The 25,955-nt window shown below is 33.6% G+C and overlaps 2 protein-coding genes across 2 annotated transcripts in view; one reads left to right on the top strand and one right to left on the bottom strand.

Annotated features, from left to right (window-relative positions):
- Positions 1 to 4,347: 4,347 nt before the first annotated feature.
- LOC149791827 (sperm microtubule inner protein 11-like) lies at positions 4,348 to 20,568 on the bottom strand. The gene is made up of 3 exons (XM_089970338.1): positions 20,164 to 20,568; positions 8,515 to 8,650; positions 4,348 to 5,241 (listed from the first exon to the last, which is right to left on the bottom strand). Exons 1-3 carry the CDS (start codon positions 20,411 to 20,413, stop codon positions 5,193 to 5,195), a joined length of 435 nt encoding a protein of 144 aa, XP_089826464.1. The 5' UTR covers positions 20,414 to 20,568; the 3' UTR covers positions 4,348 to 5,192.
- Positions 20,569 to 20,801: 233 nt separating this feature from the next.
- Positions 20,802 to 25,955, top strand: part of LOC149791826 (T-complex protein 1 subunit epsilon-like) — a 47,005-nt gene continuing 41,851 nt past the window's right edge. Inside the window, exon 1 of the mRNA XM_089970337.1 lies at positions 20,802 to 21,030. Coding sequence (XP_089826463.1) covers positions 20,926 to 21,030 — 105 coding nt within the window. The 5' untranslated portion in view covers positions 20,802 to 20,925. The remainder of the gene's footprint in view (positions 21,031 to 25,955) is intronic.

Here is a 25,955-nt window from a genome sequence, read left to right as displayed (position 1 = left end):
AAGCCGTCTTATGAAAACATTTCATGCGACTCCCGTTTTTACTTCGACATACTGTACCGACATACATTTTTTTATGCTTGACACACATAATTCAAATATCCGATATTATCTGAGCATCACACAATGAACTGTATATTTATCTTCTACGCACAAGTCCAATATTATATTCGAAACAAATCGTCTATTTTTGTACACGTGGACACAAGCTGCGTACTTCAACTAATCCAGACTGGATATAAAACGATGACGAGTTAGAGCACTGTATATCGAATTCAGGTCGACAAGGGATGCTTTGTGTCCCTTCAGGTTCTGTAGCTTTATTGTCGTGTGCAGTTTGGCACATTAAGAACAAGACGGTTTAGCTTTTAATTTAATACAATTTAATAAATCACATACTAAATTATAGATACCAATAGTGACCTGACAAAACGGATGCGACACCAACATCCGGAGTGGGATTAGATTCAGTATAGTCTAGATCCTCTAGAATGTGACTTTTGTACCGACAATTTACTTGTTGGGGGTTGGGGTGGGGGTTAGGATTTTCTTTTGATCAAAGGATATTCTTTTGATTTTCTTGCAAGCTAGGATATTCTTTTTCTATTACCACAAGATATTTTTTCCAACTGATATATCGGATATAATAGTTTTATCTGCTTTAAATTAAAGCAAGAATATTTTTTAAAATTATTTGGGAGCTGGAATAATTTTTCCACTCCCAACCCCCAATTAAAATGGTCGGTCCATCATATAATGAATTGCACGTAATCAATGCAATGCCGTCACCAATCGCTACTTCAGAAATAGTTTCTTTACCACAAACCACTGAATTTATTTTGACACATCATTCATAAATTCATTGCTCTTAGATACCCGATCCGACTGTCGGTACATTTTTATTGCATTAATCCTTTAATGCAGATCTATAAATAAAAAAATTAATTTAATAAAAAATAAAGTTCAAGAATTTCTATCATTCTTCTTTGCTGCTTATTTCTTATTTCCCTATTGCAACATACAAAACAACAAACTGATGTTCGGTAGCATAGAAACTGAATCCACATGAAACAGCAAAAACTCTCACCACAGACATCACAAATGCTTGTCACTCGCTATAGAGTAAACTTCAATATATCACGCAATCGAGTTGAATACATTGAGCTTGGCGCAGTCTTTATCTGCCAGCATATATAAGCATTGTAGTAAAACATGAAGGTCGAACGTTCATTAATCCAGAAGACGGATTTATCTGTTGTCAAACAACTGACTCATCTCTTTGAGTAACTCATTTGTTTGCATGAAAGTACTTGTATGACACTAGTTATCATTTTGCCTTGAGTATGAACCTGTTAAAAACAACAACGACAATAAGACTGTGCACAATGCATAGTCTCGCATGTGAATGAGTTTCTGGAGCTGGACTTCATGAAATGACTATCCTTAATGACCAAAAATATGGCATGTATCCTCAGTCGCATATGACACTGACGAAATATAATGCCTAAAAATGTTTTCTTCCTTATTCTGTTTCACTATTCAATTAATGTAATGAAACAATCACAGTAAAACTTGTTCTGATCAGTACCAATAATGACTGTAATAAAATTAAAAAGAAATCATTAAAAAATGATAAGACAAATGAGAACAAGCATCAGTCAAAAAGAAAGAGGGACAATCATTAAACTTGTTAGCACATATAAAGAAACCATTACCATAATCAAGTAATTGACATAAAAACTCAAAAAGACTCTAGATTAATAACATGATGTTTATTATCATGATCATATATATATATATATATATATATATATATATATATATATATATATATATATAACCAGAAAAATAACTAATGATGAATTACCCTTATGGGCTAACAACAAAAGATTCCAGTTCAAGAGATTAGTATTGTGTCTTAAATCAACAGACTGTGAGCCAATTGGAGCATAACTGTCACTATACTGTATTTCATGTCTACAAATTTCAAGGAAGCTTAAGTGGCTCAGTGGTTACTTTGCCAAACTCACAGCCAAAAGAGTGCAGGTTTGAATCCTACCATTGGACAAGCCTGGGTCAGCTACTGTGGTGTGTCCTTGGGCCAAGCACTTCGCTTCAACTGCATTGGCAATAAATAATTTACTTGTGCTATTGTGCCATAAAACACTGAACAAATTTCAAACAGAAATAAAATGATGACAGTATAAGAAACTTCCCTACACTGATTTTTTTAAAAGACTACTTCCTAAAGCAAGGTTTTATGACTCTTTAGGTAGCTGTTATAATACACTGAAACAACACTGCAAGTGATGAAAACTTCCAACAATCACATCAATTAAAACAATAAATATTTTTGTGTAATAATCTAGTCTTTTATATATTTGTTGAAAATAACAGCAAATAGTGATCTCTTCTTTATATTCTTAAGATGTGTGAAAGAAGTATTTTGAAAACATTATGTATGGCATGCATGTAACTTTAGACCTGATATATTTGAAACGTTAAATACATTAGCAAATGCTTTCACAATTTCAGTGTTAAAAATAAGTTCTAGATCAAAGATTATAACATCAAAGGAGAATGCATCTTCATGAATATAACTGCTAATACTACTAAACTCTGCACATCTCTACTGATACAGTGGTGTGAAATTCTACAAATTAGCTTGAAAAATGTGGGATAATTAAGTGAATAGCTAGCACAATGATCAGTTATACAGACAGGTCACAGTGGATTTTTTTCTCTCTACAGTGCCATCTACTATCTCATCTATTAGACTTCCTGCATTTTATAGACATTTTTGCAAAGAACTACTTTTATTATACATTGCAATAAAAAAAGGAAAATACATCTATCAAAATCAACACTGAGTTTTTACTGTTTCATTAAATGCAAGTATTTTGTGAAAAGATCAGAATTTTCTTTAGCTTTTAACTAATTTTTCACCTTCATTTCTGAGTTTGATTAGAACAGGATGCCATAAAAGCTGATTTAAGGGGAGACAAACCCTTTTGGTGAACAAAAAAATGATCTCTCTAGATGGATAGTCTCTTATTTGAGTTTATCAAATTATATATAAAACAGCTGATCTGAGCATTAAAAATGTGGCCTTAGATGACAGGTGGTCTTTCAAAACAAGTCTTTCCCTATACCAGTTTTATTCAGATGGTAAACTTTAGGAATCAAATATTTTTCACTGTTTTTTGTTACATTACTAACAAATACTATTAAATGACATGATAAATTCTTGAGTTCTTTATTGGATGACTATGAGATCTATTTTAAGAAAGTATGCATGTCCTCATGACTTTGTGATACTATTCCTTACTACAGGAATTATATCTGTACCAGAGGGCACTACTGCCCTGTACCAACGTGATATGATGTCATGATGTCCTGTGATGCAAGGATCTCAAAATGGAGGATCTCTGATACCATTTACAGAAGTAATGTAGTCCATGGACTACCAAAATGCCACATCTAGGCTATCATATCTACAAGTCAAGCAGCCCATGAGCTACCAGGATCTGTGATATCAAATGTAGAATTCAAGTAGTCCAGAGACTGCATGCTGGATCTGGGATACCATATGCAGAAATCAAGCAGTTCGTGGGCTACCAGAATGATGGGTCTGGGCTACCACATACAGAAGGCAATTAGCATTTTGGGGTGCCATATGACATTATGAACTGTTACATATTTCTTCAAAACATACCCATAAGAATACTAAATACTATAAATAATAATACTTGTTAATGGTTGTTGTTGTTGTTGTTGTGGGGTTTAACGCCATTTTTCAGCACATGATAGGCTATACATGGCGGCCAGTATTAATGGTGGAGGAAGAACCTGGGAAAACCCCGGAAAGAACCACCGACCCACGAGAAGCTACTGGCAAGCTTTCTCACATACCCACATTGGCTGAATCCGAGACTCGAACCGCCGCAGACAGAAGTGAGATGGCAGTGATCCGTAATGAAGAGCACTTTAGACCACTAGGCCACTCGGGGCCCCCTTGTTAATGGTACATCAAAAGTAAAAGAACAGCCATGAAGCTAATCATTTCAAAATATTTTAGATTGAATGAGCATTCATGTACAAGTCTCTATAAGTTACATTCAAACTAAATTTATAAAATAAACATGTTGCCTGAGCGATGAAGTAAGAATAAAGAAAAAAGGTTTTCAGAACTATTGTACTGTAAATAACATTACACTGATACTATTGATGATTTTTCCCTTAATTTTGGCAGCGTTTGAACTTTCTTCAAAGTTGGAGATTTCATCGATATTCATAAAATATATCTGAGTAAATGGCAACATGAAAAGAAAAACAAACAAATAAGAAATATACAAATCCAGAAATATGTTTATGGAATATAGATGTGGAGATGAACTAAACTGAAATCTTGAGAAAGTGTCAGATGTACAGACACACAGATGGACAAGGATAAAACTATATGTCCATACCACTGTCATTGTGTGCAATTATAATCACTGTATATCTGTAAAAAGATGCACAAATAACACCATCACACTCATCAAACTTAATGTGCACATTATCAATAACAAGGTGTCATACTTATATGAAATCAGAATCAATTAAAGCTAATTATCACCTGCATATCAAAAAGTGTATAAAAATGTATGAAAAATATACTTAATTCATACTAAACATATATATGTACATTTAATTCTTACAAGTGCACTATTCCCTCATTATTATGCCCTTCACTATAACACCATATATGTTACATAGCTGAGATGGTTAGAGATTCCATTTCAATATGTAGTTAGTGAGAACATGAGTATGATAACTGTACTTCATTATAAGGTAGTTTCACTATAAAGTGGTATACTTCAGGACTCTTATGGATGGCTTAAAAATTGATGGCATTATCATTAAGGGCTGCTATAGTGCTGTAATAAGTAAGAATCTCTTAGCAAGTCTGAAAGGCTGATCCAAAAAATCTGTGCTAAAATGTAAAACCAAAATTAAACTTGTGCACATATCTCTATCACACTTCAAAGATGACAGCCCTATAACAAAGTATAATGTTGTTGAGTTTTAATTGCTATATTCTGAATAAGTACCAGTAACAAATGAAATGATTAATCAGTCTAAAAAACTTTTCATTTTGTGTTTTTTCCCCCAATTCAAATTCATTTCTAATCACTATGACGTTGATGAAAGTCTTAAAACAAGGTGAATTCTCTGTTTGTTAGAGCCATTTCATTAACAAATCTGAAAAAGAAAATAAAAAATATCTGAGAAAAGAAGAAATAAACTTCATGATTATTTTTGATAATTTATTCAAAAAGCAAAATTAGCATTGAAAATGCCAGTTCTGAATACTGGAAATCATACATTTCGTCCGCGGCAAATAATACTCAAGTGAATACACGTTACCATATATACTTGCTTATAAGTCATGTTCAACTGCACAAATCCAGATTTGTCATTGCATAAAGTGCTGGCAGATCTGGGTCTATGCAGACTGTTAGAAGCAATCAGAAGAAAAAGCAACACAGACCCTGCTCTGTTAGTGTATTATGTGATGGCAGGTCAGGGTCCATGCTGCTTGTAGCTGGAACTGACTAATAAGTCAGCATGGTTAGTTTCTTGACTTAATACATAACAGTGTGGCAGAAATGGAGCTCAGTGCAAAATCTTAATGCTGACACCTATACCAGTGATCATGATATTTTTTAAAATTTCATTACATGCTATTGTAATGTAATATTGTATGTTGGACTTGTCAAAAAAATTGAGTTCATTTCTGCTTGATCCGAACTGACTATTTAAAATGTTTATTGTGTGTAAACAACTAATACATAGATAAATTATTCTCTATGTGTATGGGATTAAAATCAGTATTATTATTAATAGAAGTAAATATGTTTATTTGGGTCAAGGTCTAGGTTTTGTAATTTTCTTATTATATTTGACATAATACAGGTTATGGTTTTTATTTTGCAAACATTAGGATCATTATAGAAAGTTATTTTCCATTAGGTAACGTATTTTGTTTTAGAAAATGCTAAGTGTGACCTGTGATCAAGTACAGAACTATATAATCTTGTAACTGAGATGATTTTTCAGTCGTGATTTAAGATCTAGCACTTTCAGATTAAATCAGATCTTTTGTCCAGATTTCATTTTTTGGGCTGAAAATTTATTTCTTCAAATTGTTGAATTCAAGTGATTATTTTCTCTGGAAATACAAAAGTGCTCGATAAAATTCTTGGATAGAGACATTCACTGGAATTTATAATGAATTCAAATCAAATGACTGCTGACACATCAACGCTCTATAAGCTACCACAGACACATCATTACCTTTAGTTTTTGGCTTTATTCTGGACTTCTGAATTTTATGCAGGACTTTAAATTATTAGACCTTTTGTCTGTAATTCTTGTTTTTCATTTTCACTTTGTAAATTATTTGTTGAATTTTGCAAAGCCTGTTGCCTTTCACACTTTTCTGTTACTTATTTTAAGATCATAGACTCGTAACAATACCAGCAATTCAACAATCCTCTGCAGTTGTGATGAAATTTGTGCACTACTACAATCAATTCAAATGATTCAAATCACTACCTGTATTATTGTAGGCAGTCATACACTACATTATGAATGTGTGCATACATGTTCTCAATACAGTAAAACCCTTCAAAAGTGAAAATACTTGGAACCAAATGAAATGTTTGGTTTTTAGAGGTTTTCGGTTTAATGAGGGTATTGAAAATGTATCTTTATACATAGTAGTAGTTGTTGTGGGTTTAATGCTCTTTTCAGCACACAGTAGGATATACATAGTGACCAGTATAACTTTGTGGAAGAAGAAAAAGGAAAGCCCCAGTAAGAACCACCGATCCACTTGAAGCTTATCGTTACATAGAAGTGATGTACCAGCACATCATCATGGATATTGGATTTAAATATTAGAGAATTTTGTTTGTGTGTGCATGTGTGAAATAGGGAAAGTGCTTTTATGTGGCTTGAAAAAGATGTAATTATGTGAGAACATGCATGCCTGTTTAAACGTTTAAGTTAAACAATTACAGAAACAATCTATTTTCTTTCTTAACATTTGATGTAAAATTAGCCTAACAATTTACATTTCTTTTAAATACTCTTTTTCCATCTCCATGCACAAACATTTAGCTAACAATTTACCTTAGAAGCTGATCCTTCTTTACCATGTAAAGACTTTAGATTAGCCTAATGTCAGCCCTAATATGTGACAATGCATAAGCAGCATATTGTTTTTATCTCAATAGCCATTTGGACAATTACTGGTTACTGACTATGGGACACACCTACATCAGTATTTGCTAATCATAAAAACTATGCTCAATGTGTTTTCTTTCACACATGACTACATGATATTTTTGGACTGAAAATATAAATGTTTTATGGAACTTTGCAGGTAAAATACATTTCCAAGTCTGAAGGTGAGTTTCGGTTTCATAGTATTCATTACAGCATAAAGTTAAAATTTGGTATGGAAAATGTGTTTCTGTTCTCAGAGTAGCGCAGTTTGATTTACTTAAATTAAAATGAAAAGGAAAAATTTGGAACCAAATAAAGATGTCAATCCTTGTGGGGACTTGGGTACATGTATAGTTGGGTTCGGTTTTCATCTTTTCAGAGTTTCAGCATATATGCGTGCAGAGATGGGATGAATTAAATTATTCCTGTTGCTTTTTCTCAACAAATGTAGCAGAAATGTTGATGTAAATGTATACATAAAAAGCATAAAGATTACTGATGGCTATGAGGGTTATCACTGACAATATCATGTACGGAGCAGGATCAATAATTTGTTTGAATATACTGATTACATTCCCATAACAGCTAGAAGGCCTCAAGGTAGAGTAGTTCTGTAACTGAGTTACCTTCTCTTAATAAATTCTTTATTATTATTATTATTATTACTATTCACTGGATGATAATACCAATACTGCTTTGATTTATCTTTTCCTTTTGTGGGAGCCTATGTAGTTCAGTGGGTAGAGTATTGGACTTGTAATTCATGGATAGTAAGTTCGATACCTGCCCAGAACAGCTCGGGTCCAGTACCTTGGTGTGTTCTTGGGAAAGGTACTTTGCTACTATTTCCTTGGCATAATCTAACCAACAATGCATTTAAAGCACTGTGAAACTCAAAAAACTCCAAAATATTCTTTTCTTTCAAACGATTCATAGAATACTTATAGATAAAACATTTCTGCAAAATTTATACCTTTAAAGAAAGTTTAATATTGAGATAATTATGTGTTATTTGAACTACTATCACTATCTATGAAACTAAAATAAAGGAAGGCAACTGTAGTTGGGATTAGTTAAAATTTGAGTTATATCCCTTGATGCACATTCTTTCTTCTTCCTTTAAAAAAAAGCAGTGTTTTATTGAGATAAAAGATAAGGGTTAAAAAGCACCTAATGATCATAAAACATAATAAACTTCAAAATAAAAGAGTGTTAACGTCTAATCACAAGATAAAACCAAACCTTGTCATTTCACTGTTAATATTGGGTCTCCTTGGAACATAGGCCCAGCGCATGTTCTGTTTAAGTGGCTCATACTGTGACCACCAGCCATAGTTCTGGGTCGTAGTGAGGGGGAATGTATATATCATGTGTGGCTCTGAAAATAAATATTAAATTCTTCTCAAATCAGATCTTAATACTTGCACAACGCTGATGTGCATGTAGTTATTATAGCAATCAATATGTTTTATCCATATTTCTGTAAATGTTTACATATGGTGGGATGTTTCATTACAATGCAGTCTTGCTATAAAGTGGTGTATTCTACTGCTATCAGAGACAACACTATGATGAGGGATACTGAATGCACAATGTACTTCATTACCAGACATTGTAACTACAAGGCAGTATACTATATGGCTCTAACACACAGCATTATAACAAGGGACTAATGAAGTGCATAATATATTTCATTTCAAGGCAGTCTCACTATAAGGTGAACTTTATAAACAGCATTATTATCACAGAGTACTGTATGTATAATGTACTTCATTACAAGACAGCCTCAGTATAAGGTGCTATACTTTAAGGCTTCTGTGTTATTATAATGAGGAAGTAGTACATGTATAATGTACCTCATTTTAAGGCAGTCTCACTATAAAGCTATGTGCACTATGGCGCCCAATGACAGCATTATAATGTAGGGCTTCTGTATGTATAGTGTACTTCATTATAAGACAGTCTCATCATAAGTCAGCAAACTTTATGGCTCTCAGGGAAATCATTAATATGAGGGAGTACAGAATGTATAACGAACTTGGCAGTATACTTTATGGTTTCCATATACTCCATTTTAATAATTTTCCAGTCATATTGCTACGATGTCTGTAGTGTGGCAGTTTGTAGTGATGTCTAACACTGAGACATCATACTGCAGACATCTAGCATGAATGTCCACCTAGTCAAAGTATCCGGACAACAGGTGGACTATAGTACTAATAGTAACCTCTTAATGCTGAGTGCCAATCGAAGCAGCTGCAAATACCATTTTTAGAAGTCTTTGGTATGACTCGGCGGGGGTTCGAACCTGTGACCTTCCGCATCCAAGGCAGCTATTCTAACCACTTAGGCCACTGGAAGGGTCAGTTGATAATGTGAAACCATAAATATTTGCTGGTGCAAATAAAAGTAGGTTAATATTATATTAGGAAACTGAATATCATTTACACTTGTACATTACTTGTACATGAAATAGTGAAGTCAGTGTTTCCCTTAACACACTCACCTATCAATAGTTTATTTTGATGCGATCATTTAATAATTACTGTCATTAAGTTTACTGCTTGCCTTCTAAACAGTTATCTACTCAAAAGGAAAATATGTGACAAAAATGACTGAATACATGTTTTTAAAAACGAAATCTTGATGCAAAGATGTCTTAAAAAAATGACAATTTTTTTATTTCTGTTAGATCATCTGCTCCCACTATTTGCAATGCTTATTATGTGCCTCATTTTCCCTCAGGGACACTCCCCATTTCATATTTTGTGCAGCTATTGTTAGTCTGCATAATAGTTAAGGCTAGATTTAAGTAAACATACAAGAAGCTAGTGTGACTAATTGACAATTAATTAGCTTAATCTGCATCACTGTAATCATCTTGTGAAAAAGACTACCGCAATAAAAACTACTGTGACATGATTTCAAATTAACTGATGTTCTATTCAAAAGTACATCAACTAGTAAAAATGAGTCAGAAAAACTCTGTTTTCATTTTTTGGGAAACATACACTGTATTTGTGAAGAAAATGACACCTATGTCAACAAAAGTAAACAACAGGTGAAAGTTCCCTTTGATTATAATTGAGAATCAATACCTAAATGATCTTTCACATCTACACTCTCTAACTTATGAGGTACCATACATGTATCAAGTTCAATTCATCTTTTCTACACTGCTCTGGTGGCCTAGTGGTTACAGCATCCACCTCGGATGCTGGAGGACATGGGTTCAAAACCTGGCTGAGTCATAAAAAGACTTATAAAAATGGTACTAACAGGTGCCTTGCTATGCGCTCAATATTAAGAGGTTAGAGTTAGGACTGGTCAGCCTGGTGTCAGGATAATGTGACTAGGTGGGACATGATGCTATATGTCTGCGGCATTATGCCCCAGTGCTAGACATCACTATAAACTGCCACACTGCAGACATCATAGCGATATGACTGAAAAATTATCAAAGCTATGTTAAATATCCAAATCACACTCTTTTCTATTGGGCCCATGTCATGTCCCACCTTTATTCCTATGGACCACACTTAAGGCATTAACACTGTTTTCTAATTAACATTTTTATTTTATTAGTTTTTTGCACTATGCTGCTTGGTGTATTTTTCATTCCTACTTTTTTCATTTAATGCTCATAACTTATTTTCATGTATTGTGTAATGTCAGGTGTTTACTCATTCAAGTTTCTTTGATGTGAATAGAGATGCCAATTTACTTGCAGAGAAATTTATACATCATTCTAAATGACCATTGTTATGATTAAACATAATTGTTGATACTTTTGTTCTTTTTTGTGTCTTTAGTGTTATTGTAGGTGTAAAAATGTTAAATTTACATGTATAATGTTTTAATTTAACATTCCAGATTCTGAAAAATATTTTCTTTCTAGTGTGATATAGGCTGGTCAAGAATTCAGTCCAGATATGTTAGAAAATACATAATAATATACTTTTTCATTTTCCTTTCTATCCTACTGAGAGTAAGGGACTCCTGAATTCATGTGAGGGCCTGTTAGAAATAGGCTGGGGACTCCTGAGTTCCATGAGTGAGGAGTCCAGGACTGCACATCCTGAAACTCTGCTGAGAACCCTGCTAATGTAAAATATTTTTCTGTTTTCATTAACAACTTACACTGAATGTAATATACATGTTTGGTACAATCAAAATATCTTCTGATAGCTGAAATTCTTAATTGATAAATCTATTAAACATTGTTTTAATAATATTACAAAACTAGTTACATCGTCGTTTCTCAGGATATCAACAAGTAACAAAAACCATTAGAAAAGTATACTTGTCAGTGCCATCCAACTTCTTTATTATACTTTACCATTTATAAGGATATTATCATTGCTGAATGCATACATTTTTGTCCATTATTTTACACCTCTAATCATATCATGTTCATCAACAATGAACACATTATTTACAGTACAAGTATAAGGTACATTCACATATTTTTGCAAAATATATGATGAACAGCTTTAAACTTTCATGAATATTTGAATCCCAAAAGTTCAGATTGATAACATAAAATTGGTCTTACCATAGCACCAAATAAAAAAAAAAGTAACTGATCAAACTGTTTGGTATATCTGAAAATTCTCAAAGCTGTTTTTAAATCTTCATACCCAACATACCGTAGCTTGTGTCCAACTCAGTTTTGATGTGAAAGATGACCCCACATAAATGTATTTATAAAATGACACTGTTTCAATACTTTACCTTTGCAATACAGGTACCAATTTCATTACATAATATACTCAATTACACAAATTTTGTTTTTTCTCTCAGTAATAATTCAGCTTTGATATGGTTAGATATATCATTAGCATTTAATAAAGCCTGGATTGTTATATAAATATCTTTGGTAACAATTACACCCCTATAATAATCTTAATGAAGTTTTTGAACTCGATCACTGATAAAATGTGACCGCTCCAGTTGCCTGTAATTAGTGTTCACCTCAGGTTTGAACTCCGGCTGAGTCATCCCAAAGATTTATAAAAATGGTAATAATAACTGCCTCACTTGGAGCTCAGCATTAAGAGGCTAGTGTAAGGACTGGTTGGCCTGGTGTCAGGATAATGTGACTGGGTGGGACATGATGTTACATGTCTGCAGTATGATTCCCTAGTGCTAGACATCACTATAAACTGCCACATAGTGATATGACTGAAAGTTTTCTCAAGATACGCTAAAAATCCAAATCACACACACAAACACATGCTGATAAAATGTGAGAAAAAAACTAGACCAAGAACGAAGAATGAAAAAAAAGTATCTTGTTAACCCTTTCAGGGTTAGTACATGATTTTTCAAACACTCTACTTTTAATATTTTTCAATTAACACATTTCAGTAATAAAGAAAATCATAGCAAGATGTGTCAAATGATAATTAATACAAAAATTAACATAGTGAAAATGAACAACTGCATGTGCGCTAAAATATTATTACAGATACCATGAAAATAAAAAAGGATTGTATACCAGTAGTAAAACTAATCAATGCAGGGCATTGACTAACCTTATTATGATTCTGCATTTATTTTATTTACCATCTTACCATAAATCTTTCCATTGCATGTACATAATTTATATAAAAACATCAATGTGTAGAGGATATGTGATAGAAATATGTTTGTGTCTATTTAAGTGAGCACTTGATTTCATTCATATATATTCTTATGCTAGGTAATCATTGTTCCAAAATTCATATCATCTGTGGATCTCAAGGCTGTTGGTTAAAGTGTTTTTTCAGCTTTGGAAGTTTTGGACAGATGACCCTTGGAAATAAATTGGAGACCTTGATGAGATATATATTTTTTCATCTAATTTAATCAAACTCTGTGAATTCTGTTGACCAATAAAATGTAAAAAGGTGAATATTCATAACTTTTGGCTTTGTGGTAATCAAATGACATATTTAAAACTAGGTTGTAAAATAATTTAAAAAAAACCAATTGTATAAATAACTTAAATATCCAGAAAAAAAGATATTTACTGGTAGACTTTTTCAAGGTAAGTACATGTACATCTGACTGGAAATTAGCACTATTGAGGGAGCCATGGTGCTGTTTATGACAGACCAAGATCTGCATGTGAATCAAGGGCTACTTTAATCACAATTGTTATAACTGTTTTTTTTAAAATATCCAATCCAATGCATACTGGTATGTGTCCACCTTCTTTTGACTGCATGTATAAAGTTTGGTCAAGAAATGATAAAATATGTCACTCTAATTGCCATTTTTGTAAATATGAAATTTCACAGGTTTCTTCAGACCCCAGTGGTCCTGGTGGCGGAGTGGCCTAAGGCATTTGCCTTGACAGATCATTTGCACATCTCACCCATCAGCATGAGTTCAAATCTTGGCCCGACCAAATTGGGTATGTGAGAAAGCTTGCCATTATCTTCATGTTGCTTAGAGGTTCTTCTTGGGTTCTTTCTCCACCAAATATACTGGCCACCATGTATAACATAGCATGTGCTGAAAATTGGTGTTAAACCTCATAAAGCTTGAATCCCCATAGAGGAGGACCAAAACTAATACACACCATTTGATGCTGGTTGTCACATGAAAGCTAAGATTGTGTTTAATATCATATCATGGTACGCTGTTCATGTAAAACTGAAGTGTGACAAATACTGTTAAAACATACCTACATTGCATCATATGTACTTGATTATTACCCGACATGATCCATACTACAGTAAAACCTGCCTTGAAAGACCACTGTTATGTGAGACCACCTGTCTTGAGAGACCATAATTATTTGGCAGAAGGGGGTGGTCTTTCAAGACAGGCTATACTGTATATAATGTCACAATCAAAAATGATTTTTAAGTAAACATACCTACATTTATAATAGGTACTTATTCAGTACCTGACATGATTAATAACATAATTTTACAATGAAAAATGATTATTACAGGTAACCTTTATCAGTAAACTTCCAGTGCCTAATTTATAGGACGGGAAAGAAATAGTAACAAAACTACTGAGCATAATAAATACCTGGATAATTCAAATATTGACACTGGTACAATACCTTTCTTGGGCTCTGTTTACCTGAAGATTATCCATGTGTGCAATGTCGTACATTATTAACTATATACCAGCTAAATAATCATGTACTGGTTGATCTGATATCAGAAAATACTGGAATACAGAACAAGTTCTGTAAACTTCAAGACAGTAGTCTGTGTTCTCCCTTTAACCATACATGTTTTCATCTGAGAAAACATACTTTCACATCAGGTGAATAATGCAGCAATTATTGCAGCAATATGTATAATGCAATGTGATTTTCAACAATTAAAGAAATATATAAAACTAATTAGCAAAGATATTGATTTCAATGGAAGATATATCACCATCAAGTTATATATACTTCTTGCAGATGGTTATCTCAAAGGCAACAATGAAGTTAATACAATGGCTGCACTGTGACAATTGCAGATACCCAGGCTTTTAATTTTTAATTTTTACTAAATCCAAACCCATGATCAAGAGGCTGTAATCATAAACCTGTTAAGTTTTATGCGACCTCCTCTTAAGAATGGACATATAAAGTTTAATGCAAAAATATTAAAAAATGTCGATGAAATAGCATTAGTTATATCTGACCTTTTACCTCTCCCCAAATCTTACCACTTGTACAGATGGAAAGCAGTGTACCAAACTTGGTGAATTTAAAACCAGTGGTTTAGGAGGAAAAGTGGTTATACTGTCAGTTGGCTCACTGAGAAATGGACAGACAATAATCAGTATCAACCTATTTCTGTAACTTTACAAATAATGTAAAAATATAGAAATAAAAAAAAAATTACCAGAATAAAAGAAAAGATATACAGGCCAGTTGCTGAAAATTTTTCTAACTTTGAATTTTATTGCCTTTAATTCAATAAGGGAGATTAACTGCACAGAATTGGCCTCAACAAAGAGTAGTTCCATACATGTTGATCGTTTCACAGTATAGTTAACCCCATTATTACAGATAAACCACTGATAAATAAACTATGATTGCTTTTTTTAAAAATAATTAAAGGCTTTTTTTAAACTGAATTATCAGCTCTATCAGACATATAAAATTTACTTCACAAAGAAAACAATTATGTGTAATTACAATGCAATGATGAACAGAGTCACTTATAAAAATATTTTATATATGCATTTTGCATATTGAACCTTGAAATCAAAAGCTGACATATTTTAATAACAGTACTGACAATGAACCAAATATAAACCCATAAAAAATGAGTTTTAATACAATTATGAAAATAAATTCATCCACATGAGATATTATGGCAGAAAACCACACAAGGTTTTCAATATTTGATATACATTGTACGTGCATGTATGTCCAGCACAGAAACATTTACATGTTTATTTCATCACATTGAAATGAAACAAAATTTGAATGTTTTGGTTAGAATTTTTCTACCTCAATCTGATATTCATTAAGAGTATAAACTGGCAGGAAAGTTATGTATACCATCAATGAAGTTATGAAAACAGGAATATATTTTCCATACAAATATTTTTTTGTCTTGCATAGTATCTAGAATACCACTTTCAATATTATAACCATATAGTGTTTACAAAATAGTTATCTATATAAATTTAATGAGATTACTGAACATAATAAGTACACTCCAAGGTATCATAAACATCCTGTAATGTACCATACATGCCAGAAGAGTAAGCTCCCTTTGTCTAAGCTGTGATCCCTCGACTTCAGAGGTGTACTGGTCCTCAGATGGTTGCAATGATTGAAGCATATGTTATATTTGTTTCAAGGCTGATATAACCCAAACCATTAAGTGACCATGCGATATCAGCGCTAAGAATATGTATATTTTATCAGTTGCTTCTCTTCTGCAAGGCATGTGATGATCAAAAAATGTTCTGCAAGTGTGACCTACAAGATGGGCATGCACTTCTTAAGCATAGGCAGTATTACTTTGAATAAAATATAATTCTTTTATTTCAGGTCAACATACTTGAACTTACTCATACTTGATGAATGATACCAAAATTCATCTTAATTTTACTTATGATAAAGAATAAAAGGCTGTAATGTGAATTATAAAGCAAACACTTAAGTTCCCCATGTAAATATTGTACACATAGTAAACTGAATACAAGCTGAAACAGATCTTCTTTGATGTCTAAATAATTTAGGGTATATAGAACAATCCTTTTTTATGGTACAAATGCTAAGTAACAGATCTGGTTTGAAAAAGTATGGCACTCCCTCACTATAGGCCCTTCATTGTAACAATACTTTTGTTATAAGGCAGATATGGTCATTGATCCCATTTCATTAAGCAGTAGCAAAATTATATGTATCACATACTTCATAATAAGGTTACAGATCTCATTATGGACAGTGTTATAATGAGGGAAAATTGTGATAGGTTAATGAAGATCTGGTAATATAATACAAATCCAGCACAAAGATGACAAATGTATCTTCATTTTTGACATTAAGGTTATATTTCCGGGTTTCCTTTCAATGGCATGCAGTTACCTGACAATTTTTCATTGTACAATTGTCACTCTTAAGCCTGCTTACCTCCAAAGCACTAACAAGAATGGCTGAATACATGCTCAGAGTTCTCCATAGGATTTAAAAAATGCAGTCCAGGACTTCCATTTAAAAAATTTTGAATACCAGCTCTAAAATAGGAGTCCCAATAACCAAGCCTTTTACTCCTGGGAATAGTTCATAACAATATGTGTGTATTGTGGTGTAATCAATAAAAAAGTTATCTGATTACCAATGCTCATTCACTGTGAAACATTTAGAAATATGATAAAAGAATGAAATTCTAAGGTAAATGAAAACAGTGCTGATTGTGATTGTTTGTGATGCTACAACTACGTCAGTTCTCAGTGACTTTACATTACAAGAATAAACAAATGACCATATTCACCTTTTTCATTTGATTTTTAAGCAACACAGCATACTGCATTCACTTTTTTCTTAAACAAACTTTAATGGACTTCTTGACTGCAGGTTTTGTAAAAACATCCTCAAGTTCTTGACCTTCCCCATTACTCTCATCGGTTTTAAACATCCATGGCCCTTTGAGATGTTTATGTGATGAGAAACCTCAATTGCCAAGCCACTGTTGTATGTGCTTATACATTGTAGCTGAAACATGCAAGACTTCAGCAAAAACAGACTTATTTGCAGCCTTGCACTTGCCACCAAAGAAATTATTTAAAGGTTCCACTGGAAAAGTTCAGGTAATAATCATTTAAAAACATAAAAAGCATGACACCGAAAAACAGCTGACTTTTGATGATGTAATAAAATTAACACGTGAGCTCATATTCCTGCAATAAACAAAACAATTTAAAAAATCTTGGCATTATTTTTCTAAACAGGACATATAATACAATGCAAGTGAAAAGGTTTAATATGATGGATTCAAAGAGTACTGTGTCATGTTTATTTAAGCAAAAAGAAAAAAGAACTCCAACTTTGACCCTTCTGCTCATGCGCAAGCAAACTAGCCAATGGAAAACGACGTTTTGAACACAACTAGGCATTAGGCTAATGGAAAATCTCTTGGAAGCCAGTGTATTAGGATGTTTTCAGAAATAGCCACCAAAACGTGTTTCCTACTAGCATTTCAGGCGAAAATGACAAAAACCTCCAGGGGTTAATGAGTTAATGGGTGCATTTTAATTACGTCACCAAATTTGAATATTCCTTGCGTAATGAATCACTTGTGTATCGACACTGCACATAAATTACAAATTGAGCCATTTCTTGACAATTTGTAAAAAGTTTCAAAAATCCTTGTTAACGGTGATTGTTTGTAAGCTTGTCATTGAGTAGTTTCCTTTGTACCTAATTTTGTCACTTGTTTGAAGTGTTGATTCTGATAAAAAATGAAGCTGTCCTACTTGAAATTTCTTGCACATTACCCTACAAATAACTTTAGAAATGTATATGGCTGTTCCTGTGGACATTTCAAATTCTTGTCTTTTAGAATAAGGCAATTAGGGTTTATTGTTTCTACTTCATTAATCCCATCTCAGCAGGTTGTATTGCCACATAAAATAACCCCTACAAATCAGTGGATTATTATGCAATGGATCAATATGGTAATAATGTTCATGAGCAAACTAATTAATTACATCTGATTGTTAAGCTGTTTGTCTGCTAGGTGGGTCCCAGCTGTAAATTTTCTGAATACTAGGACCCTTGAGTATATTAATTCATGCATTAAAACCCATACAGGGTACATCAGGGTCATCACTATATTTTTAGGTGAAATGGCAATCATTCTATGTATTAAAGAGGCAACCTCTAGACCAAAAATGTGACCCTATAGTTTTTGCATACCCTCCCATTTGTTTCTACCTCCTGACCAATTTTAAAAACAAAAAGTATCAAGATAAAACAAAATGCACAAGACATAGTAATTTCTTCATTGATTTATAATTTCTAACCTTTTGTTACCAAGGGGTTCTAACACCATCATTTTATTGGCATTTCAACACAAAATGTAAGTTCACAATGTGAACAAGCAAACAGACTGTTCACTGTCATTTCTGGTTTCTAAAAGAGTCCATTTCAGTAAATAGTCTGTCACCTGTCTCCAATATTTGCAATGTCTAGTTTAATATTTATAAATTAAACTGAAGAAATAAAAAGGAAGAAATCTTTGTATATATGTGGTCAAAGAAATGTAAATACAAAATGTGAGGAATTATTGAGATTTTCAAAGATGGTTGACTACATCACATCTGTTACTTAAAACATAGACTAGTCCAAGCAAATATGGCAACTGTGTTGCTAAAGAAGCGTGATTTGATTTGAAACATCAACAAGCTGACAGTGTTTGGGACCCCCGGCGATAATCAGGTTATAACTTATAAGTAAATCAATGAAACAACAAAGTTTTGTGCATTTTTCATATTCCTGATGCCTTCTGTTTTTAAAATTGGTATGCAGGGGTACTTACAGGATGGTATGAGAATACTAGTCACTTTATCACCCATCTGAGCCCTGCATCAGGATATTATGTCATTCTGAGCTGCACAGTAGTGTTGGTTTTACAGAAGTGGAATACCTTAAATGCTCGGATGGATGGATGGATGGATGGATGGACGGATAGATGTGGATGGATTGGCTTACTGTAGGAACATGAATAAAATTGCATTTTCGATTCTTCAGCCAGAACAAGGTCTCTTAGCTAGGCCAAATATAAAAGTATACATGGTTTTGGTTACCTGATTGGCTTTTTTTGTCTGCATACCCCATATATTGTTTTGGGAAAACAAATTTCTGAGAAAAACAATTAACAAATCTATGTAACTACAGTAAAAGTTAAAGCAGGATGCAAATGGCATTTATTTTTAAGATTTTGCTTCGTTTAAATCTGCCCATACCAAAAAAAGCACTTCCCCGAAAAGTTTATACAGAGCTGCTGCCTACCCCATGTTCTTGTTGAATGTAACTAGAACCACACCTTTTTATTTGACCTTATTATAATGATCTCTCTTAAATCATGTCTCTGTCTCAGAGCATCATTTAAGTTCGGGCCTAAATATTATCTATCAAAGGACAGCCCAGGTACTGAAAATAATTTGGAGGTAGACTCTCTGTCAAGAAGAGAATGCTATATTTTGTATGATGCAAAGAAATAATTCGCTTTTTTTAGTTCTAAAACTCAATCCAGCAGTTAAAACGTGTGTAAAGAAACAGTCGCTATTTGCCAGGAACATCATGCAGATTAGAATTTAGATATACTTCTAAAACACAACCTGGTAACACAGGAACTGTTTGAAAACATTATGAACGAGTGAATTAAAATATATAATGGATGAATGAATACATTTTTTTTTGGTCACTACCTTTTGGATTTCTGATATGTTTTGCCCTCATCCTTGTATGTTCAACATACGATCCTTGCGGTCCTGGTCCATAACCTGACTTTTGATCTATCGGAACGATGGACTTTTTCGGAGGGTTTTTGTCCGAGAGTGGCGGTAACGCAATAAACCCTAGTTGAGTCTTAGACCTCAAAGGATCAGCCTTGGATCTTGCCGAGCCTTCCCTGATCGTGTGCTGATATCCCAGTTGTGAAAGTCCAAAGAACGCCATTTTTCATAAAGCTTATTATACTTGGTTACTGCACTATGAAAATAACTAAACTACAGCCTAGTGGCTCAAAGGGGAGATCAGGTTTCCTTTTCTCCTGCTCTCGTCTGCTAGGCTTGAGTTGCTATGCCTCCTATTGTTTACACAAGCAGGTGAAATGTAAAGTATCTTGTTGAAACTGAAAACGCAGTTAAGCACTACAACTAAAATGAGTTTGAAATATAATTTTCAACATATACTTAAACTACTCAGTAACATTTTCAATTTTATAAAATAAGTTTTATAAGAACAACAATACAGTGTTCCTAAGTTTGATATTTGTTTCTTTCAGGTTCGTTATTTAAACTTGCCGAATCAATAAATCCAGTTCTATTCTCGTGTAATACGAGAGTCTCGTATTTTGCGAGAGTTAGCAGACATATTTGTTGTTTCTAGTGATTTCCACGGCATGATAAGTGTCTAAATCTGTTTTAATCAGAAACTCTCGACGTTGAAAACGAGCCATCCTTGCAACCATGGCTGCCCAAGGGTCTATAGCATTCGATGAGTATGGAAGGCCATTTATTATTATTCGAGATCAAGATCAAAAGAGACGATTAACCGGTTTAGATGCTCACAAGGTAGATCAATTTATGGGGGAACATCAGAAGTGGGATTACTATCCGTTACTTATTTGATGGAGTCGTTCTGTATTGAATAGTAAAATATCGTGTTATCGATTCCTAAATGGTTTATTTTGGATCCCTTCATGCGGTAACATCGGTCATAGCACAGGGGCTCGTATCATTGCTTACAATTGGCCTGTCATACATTAGTCCTACCAGTAAGACCCGACGCTGATATTTATGTTGTGGGCGTCGAGGTCTTACAGCCTAACTAATGGCGCTGTGTAGTGTGTTTTGATGTCGACTAACATCGTTATGAAAGTAAATTTTTCAGGAATATGTCACAAAACTGACAACTAAAATAATGACGCTTTTCTACAAAGTAAAGTTATAATGTTTTAGTCAGACTTTACTTACTATGATGCCTTTTCTCTAATAAATTCAAATTCTCACAAAAGAAATGGACCCGTTTTCAAGTTTATTTGGCCTACTTTTCAGTTGGCTGGAAAGCGATGAAAGCCGAGAATGCCGAAATCGAATAAAGTTGAAACATTATTTTTTAACGAAACGAATAAAAAATATATTATGCCTATTGGAACTGTAAGCAACGGTTCATTTCGTTCAAGAAACAAATCACAAACATCAACCTACTTGAACTTACTTGGCATACCTCGACTACTGTCGCATTGCAACAAATTCAAATGTATGTCAGCGGAACGTGAAAATGCACCCTTTTGCTAGTGTCATATTTTCATTCCACCAGGATAAAGACAGCACAGTAAGTATATTAATTACACATAAATTAGTGGGAAAATGTCGATATAGGCTGCCAAATGTGTGAGATGTTTCTGAAACTTTGATTACTCATTCCGATGTCAACGACATCGGAACACACTATACAAGGCCGTTATTTGGATAGTAAGACATAGCACCTCAACAAAATCAAAATGTGCTATGTCTTACATGTAGGACTAGTCATTCATGTACTTAGACCGATAAAACAGCCCCTCACCCGTGAAGATGATGACTTTCGGGTTAGGGACTGATAATAATACTACAGTGTAAGACATAGTACATGTTGGTTTTGTTTTAGTGCTATGTCTTACTATGCAAATAACGGCCTTGTATAGCGTGTTCTGATGTAGTTGACATTGGAACAAGTAGTCAAAGTTTCAGGAATATCCAAATTTGGCAGCATATATCGACACTCTTCCACAAATTTATGTGTAATTAATATACTTACTGTGCTGTCTTTATCCTGGCGAAATGAAAATATACTGACAAATAAATGAATTTTCATGTTCCGGTGACATGCATTTGAATTTTTGGCATTGCGACGGTAGTTGAGGTATGCCGAAGTATGTTTAAGTAGGTTCATGTGGCGGATATGTTTCTTAAATGAAATGAAACGTTCCTTTATGGTTCCAATAGGCATAATATGTTTTTATTCGTTTGGCTAAAGAATATTTAAACTTAACGCGATTTCGGCATTCCCGGCTTTTACCGCTTTCCAGCCAGCTGAAATGTAGGCCAACAAAACTTGAAAAAAGAGTCCATTTCTTTTGTGAGAATTGGAATTTATTAGAGAAAAGACATCAGGATAAATAAAGTCTGACAAAAACATAACTTTACTTTGTAGGAAAGCGTCATTATTGGTTTAACGGTTGTGTGTGATATTTCAGAAAATTTTACTTTTGTTATACTGTTAGTCGACATCAAAACACTACACAGCACCGTTATTTAGGCAGTAAGACCTATCACCCCCCCCAGAATAAAAGTATCGGGTAATGTGTCTTATGTTGTAGGACTAGGACTGATATCACCCATTCGTTGAAAGCTGCAATTATTTGCAGACACTTTTGTCTGCACACATTGGTGTACATTTTTTATACACTTACCAGTATTTCTTGTGGCTGTGGAACTACTGTTGGCTGAAGTTTTTTTTGGTGACATGTACATAGCTGCCAACCCTTATGAATTTGGCGTTAAATTCACGACTTTTTCAGCGATTCACGCATTCACACTGCAAGCCAAAAATTCACGAAATCTCCAATTCTCAATTATTTGAAATCTTTAATAAAATAAAAGATTAACCGTTAAGCGCTAGTTGTGATATTGGCAGTTGCTGAAAAGGTTCTTTACTGCAGGTTGCGATATTAGTAGAACTACAGACGATTGGTACGGTTGGCCCGGTAGCAAGCATTTTAGCCAATTTTAATCTATATGTATAAGAGTAGTTTTACAAATGCTTTCGAGAGAAACTGTGGCCTAACTGGAATTTTGCTCAGCACATGCATCACCTACACTGATTTAAGTTACCGTTCGGCATCGCATGTAAGATCTTGAAATTGTCTTCACCATAAATGAAAAAGAAATGTATTGCTCAAAAAGTGAAATTTAATTTGGAATATATAAAAAATTGGCCGTGCATTCTGCCATTAAACATTGATATACATCATGCTTTTAGCACAGTGTGCCACAAATTTTAGTATTGGGCATGGTGGCACAGACTGCACGGGCTTGTTAAAAAGAAATTTGGAGTTTCCGTCCTTGAATCAAGGGATGGGGGTTCTAACCTGTAACATATTGATTCAGGGATGGATACTCCAAATTTTCTTTGTAATGAGCCCCTGTGTTAGAGACTATGTGAGGAAGCTCATCAGTTGCAAAAAAAAAAAAAACAATGAGAAAATTGGGAAAATTAAGAATTCTCAGATTTCCGCTCTGGAATATTTTAAACCATCGGCGGAAGACCTGCATGCTACCAACACTGAAGCATTATTTGTGAGTTTTCTTGTTGAACACAGTCTATCTTTATGAGCTGGAGACTATGCTAAACATTTGTTCCGACAAACGTTCCTGGACTCAGAGATTGCTTCCAAATTTTCCTGTTGAAGAACCAGAAGTACTGCAGCTCCTGTGCATTCCTAACAGCAACAGTGGCAGCGAAAGAGTATTTTCTCTAGTGAGGAAAAGTAAGACAGACTTTAGGGCCTTCTTAGCTGCAGAAAATTTGTCAGCAATTTTAGTCCCCAAGATCAACCAGCAGACAAAAGTCTGAACTGTTTGGAAAACAAATTTATGATCTAGCAGTTGAGGAAGTTCAAGTCTGCCACAGTATCATGTCTTGGTAAATAACCACAAGAACAAGTGAAGTTTATAAATACCATAATAAATAGAAATGCAGATATATTTCTGCATATATGTAGTGTTTTAGTTTTGTATTGCGATCTTGATATAGTGTTGTACCTGTACAAAAACTTCCGCCCTGACTTTAACCAGATTCCAGGTGGAATTTTAAAGTGGATTTCACTTAAAGCCTAGATTCCACTTATAAATTTTAGGTGGGTTCAGGGCGGATTCAGGGTGGAATACAGCTCGAAATATGCAAATTAGTCCATCTATTGCTAGGTGGAATTAGTTTATTCCGCGTACTAGGTGGAATTTGTTTATTCTGTCTACTAGGCGGAATCTGTTTATTCCGCTTATTTAGCCTAAATTCACCTTATTATCACTTTTAGGCAGATTCAGGGTGGAATATAGCTCGAAATATGCAAATTACTGTTACTAGGCGGAATCTTTACTTCTGCCTAATTAGATGGAAATACCTGTAGAAACCCCATCCAATAATGAAAATGTCAAGGCGGGTTTCAGATGGGTTTTTTAAAGCAATTTCTGCCTAAACCATAAAAATATACTTCAGATTTCTATTAAACTGCCTAATGATTTTTAGACACTATTGGGAATCAATGATAAATATTCACAGTAATATTTAAAATGGATCATAAATTTTATTTTGACAGACATTATCAAATAAGATTTAGGTTTTTCTTGTCCAAAGGGGCAATGCCATTTTCTTTCTTGCATACAAAATCTAATCCATGATGGCATCACTTAAGTATTTTTCATTTCACTTTAAAGTTTGGTGAGATTTCACACATATTTTGACCAAAACTTTCATTGAAATTACGTTGAGGTCTCACTCAAATTTCTTTGAAATATTTGTGAGGTTTCGCAAAAAATTTAACTAAAACTTTTGTAAGATTTCACTAAAATTTTGATCATTATATAGTATTTTACTGAAGGTTTTTAGTGTTTCAGACATTTCAGCAGGTTTCAAAGAAATAATGGCTATGAATTAAACAGAACTTTATTAACCAAGGTGATATTTAAGTGTGCATGAAAACAATTTTACTGATGTTGTAATTATATGACATCCAAGGCAAGAGAAATGGGAGTTAATAATAATAATAATAATAATAATGACTTTATTTAGAGAAGGTAATTCAATTAGTTACAGAACTAATCTACCTTGAGGCCTTCTATCTGTGATGTACAACATATACAGTATATACAACATGATATGAAGTATCTGACACTAAATAATTAAGTGGTTTTAAAAATCAAAGTATCAAGCCTGGAACATATGCACAGGCATCTGTGAACATATAAACATATATAAAATATAAAATATTAATCTGCACTGAAAAATTCAGTCTTGAAAATAATGCATAATTACAGAAAAACATCCATTTGAGACATTGATTATGAGAAGAAGAAAAGCTAGGGGCCTGCCTTATGTCCCTTGTACTGTAGACAGGATTTTTGATTGCACAAACTATGATGCTGTTGTGGTCTCTTGAATTAGTCCTTGTTCCATAAGCAGCCGTGACAAACGTTTATCATGATATACTCTTTTTTTTTTTACACTGAATTCCAACACACCAAGAATATTTTGATAATATGCACAATAATGCCTCACAATATTGAAAGTAGATTTTACTTTTAAGCCAAGAAAATTCTGCAAAGATATGACTATCTTTGATAGACATGGATATCTGGCAACAATTCCCACCAGTGATCTACACGTCCCTCCTTAAATTCTGAAGTTAATCAGTTTGGAGTTGTATTACTTCGAAATCATCCTGATTCCTGATTCA

This window comes from Sinohyriopsis cumingii, chromosome 9 (assembly GCF_028554795.1).
Source record: "Sinohyriopsis cumingii isolate HCF-2022 chromosome 9, ASM2855479v2, whole genome shotgun sequence".
Taxonomy (NCBI): Eukaryota; Metazoa; Mollusca; class Bivalvia; order Unionida; family Unionidae; genus Sinohyriopsis; species Sinohyriopsis cumingii.
The sequence above is the reverse complement of the archived record's forward strand: the minus strand, read 5'-3'. Positions and strand labels throughout refer to the sequence as shown.

Bases quoted from the DNA above. Each gene is read 5' to 3' on its own strand.
- LOC149791827 (XM_089970338.1), bottom strand. From the start codon at position 20,413: ATGGCGTTCTTTGGACTTTCACAACTGGGATATCAGCACACGATCAGG. The intron at 8,651-20,163 runs GTAGTGACCAAA...ATTTATTTTCAG, and splicing joins ACATATCAGAAATCCAAAAG to AGCCACACATGATATATACA. The intron at 5,242-8,514 runs GTTTGGTTTTAT...TTTCTTTTTCAG, and splicing joins ATTAACAGTGAAATGACAAG to ATTTGTTAATGAAATGGCTC.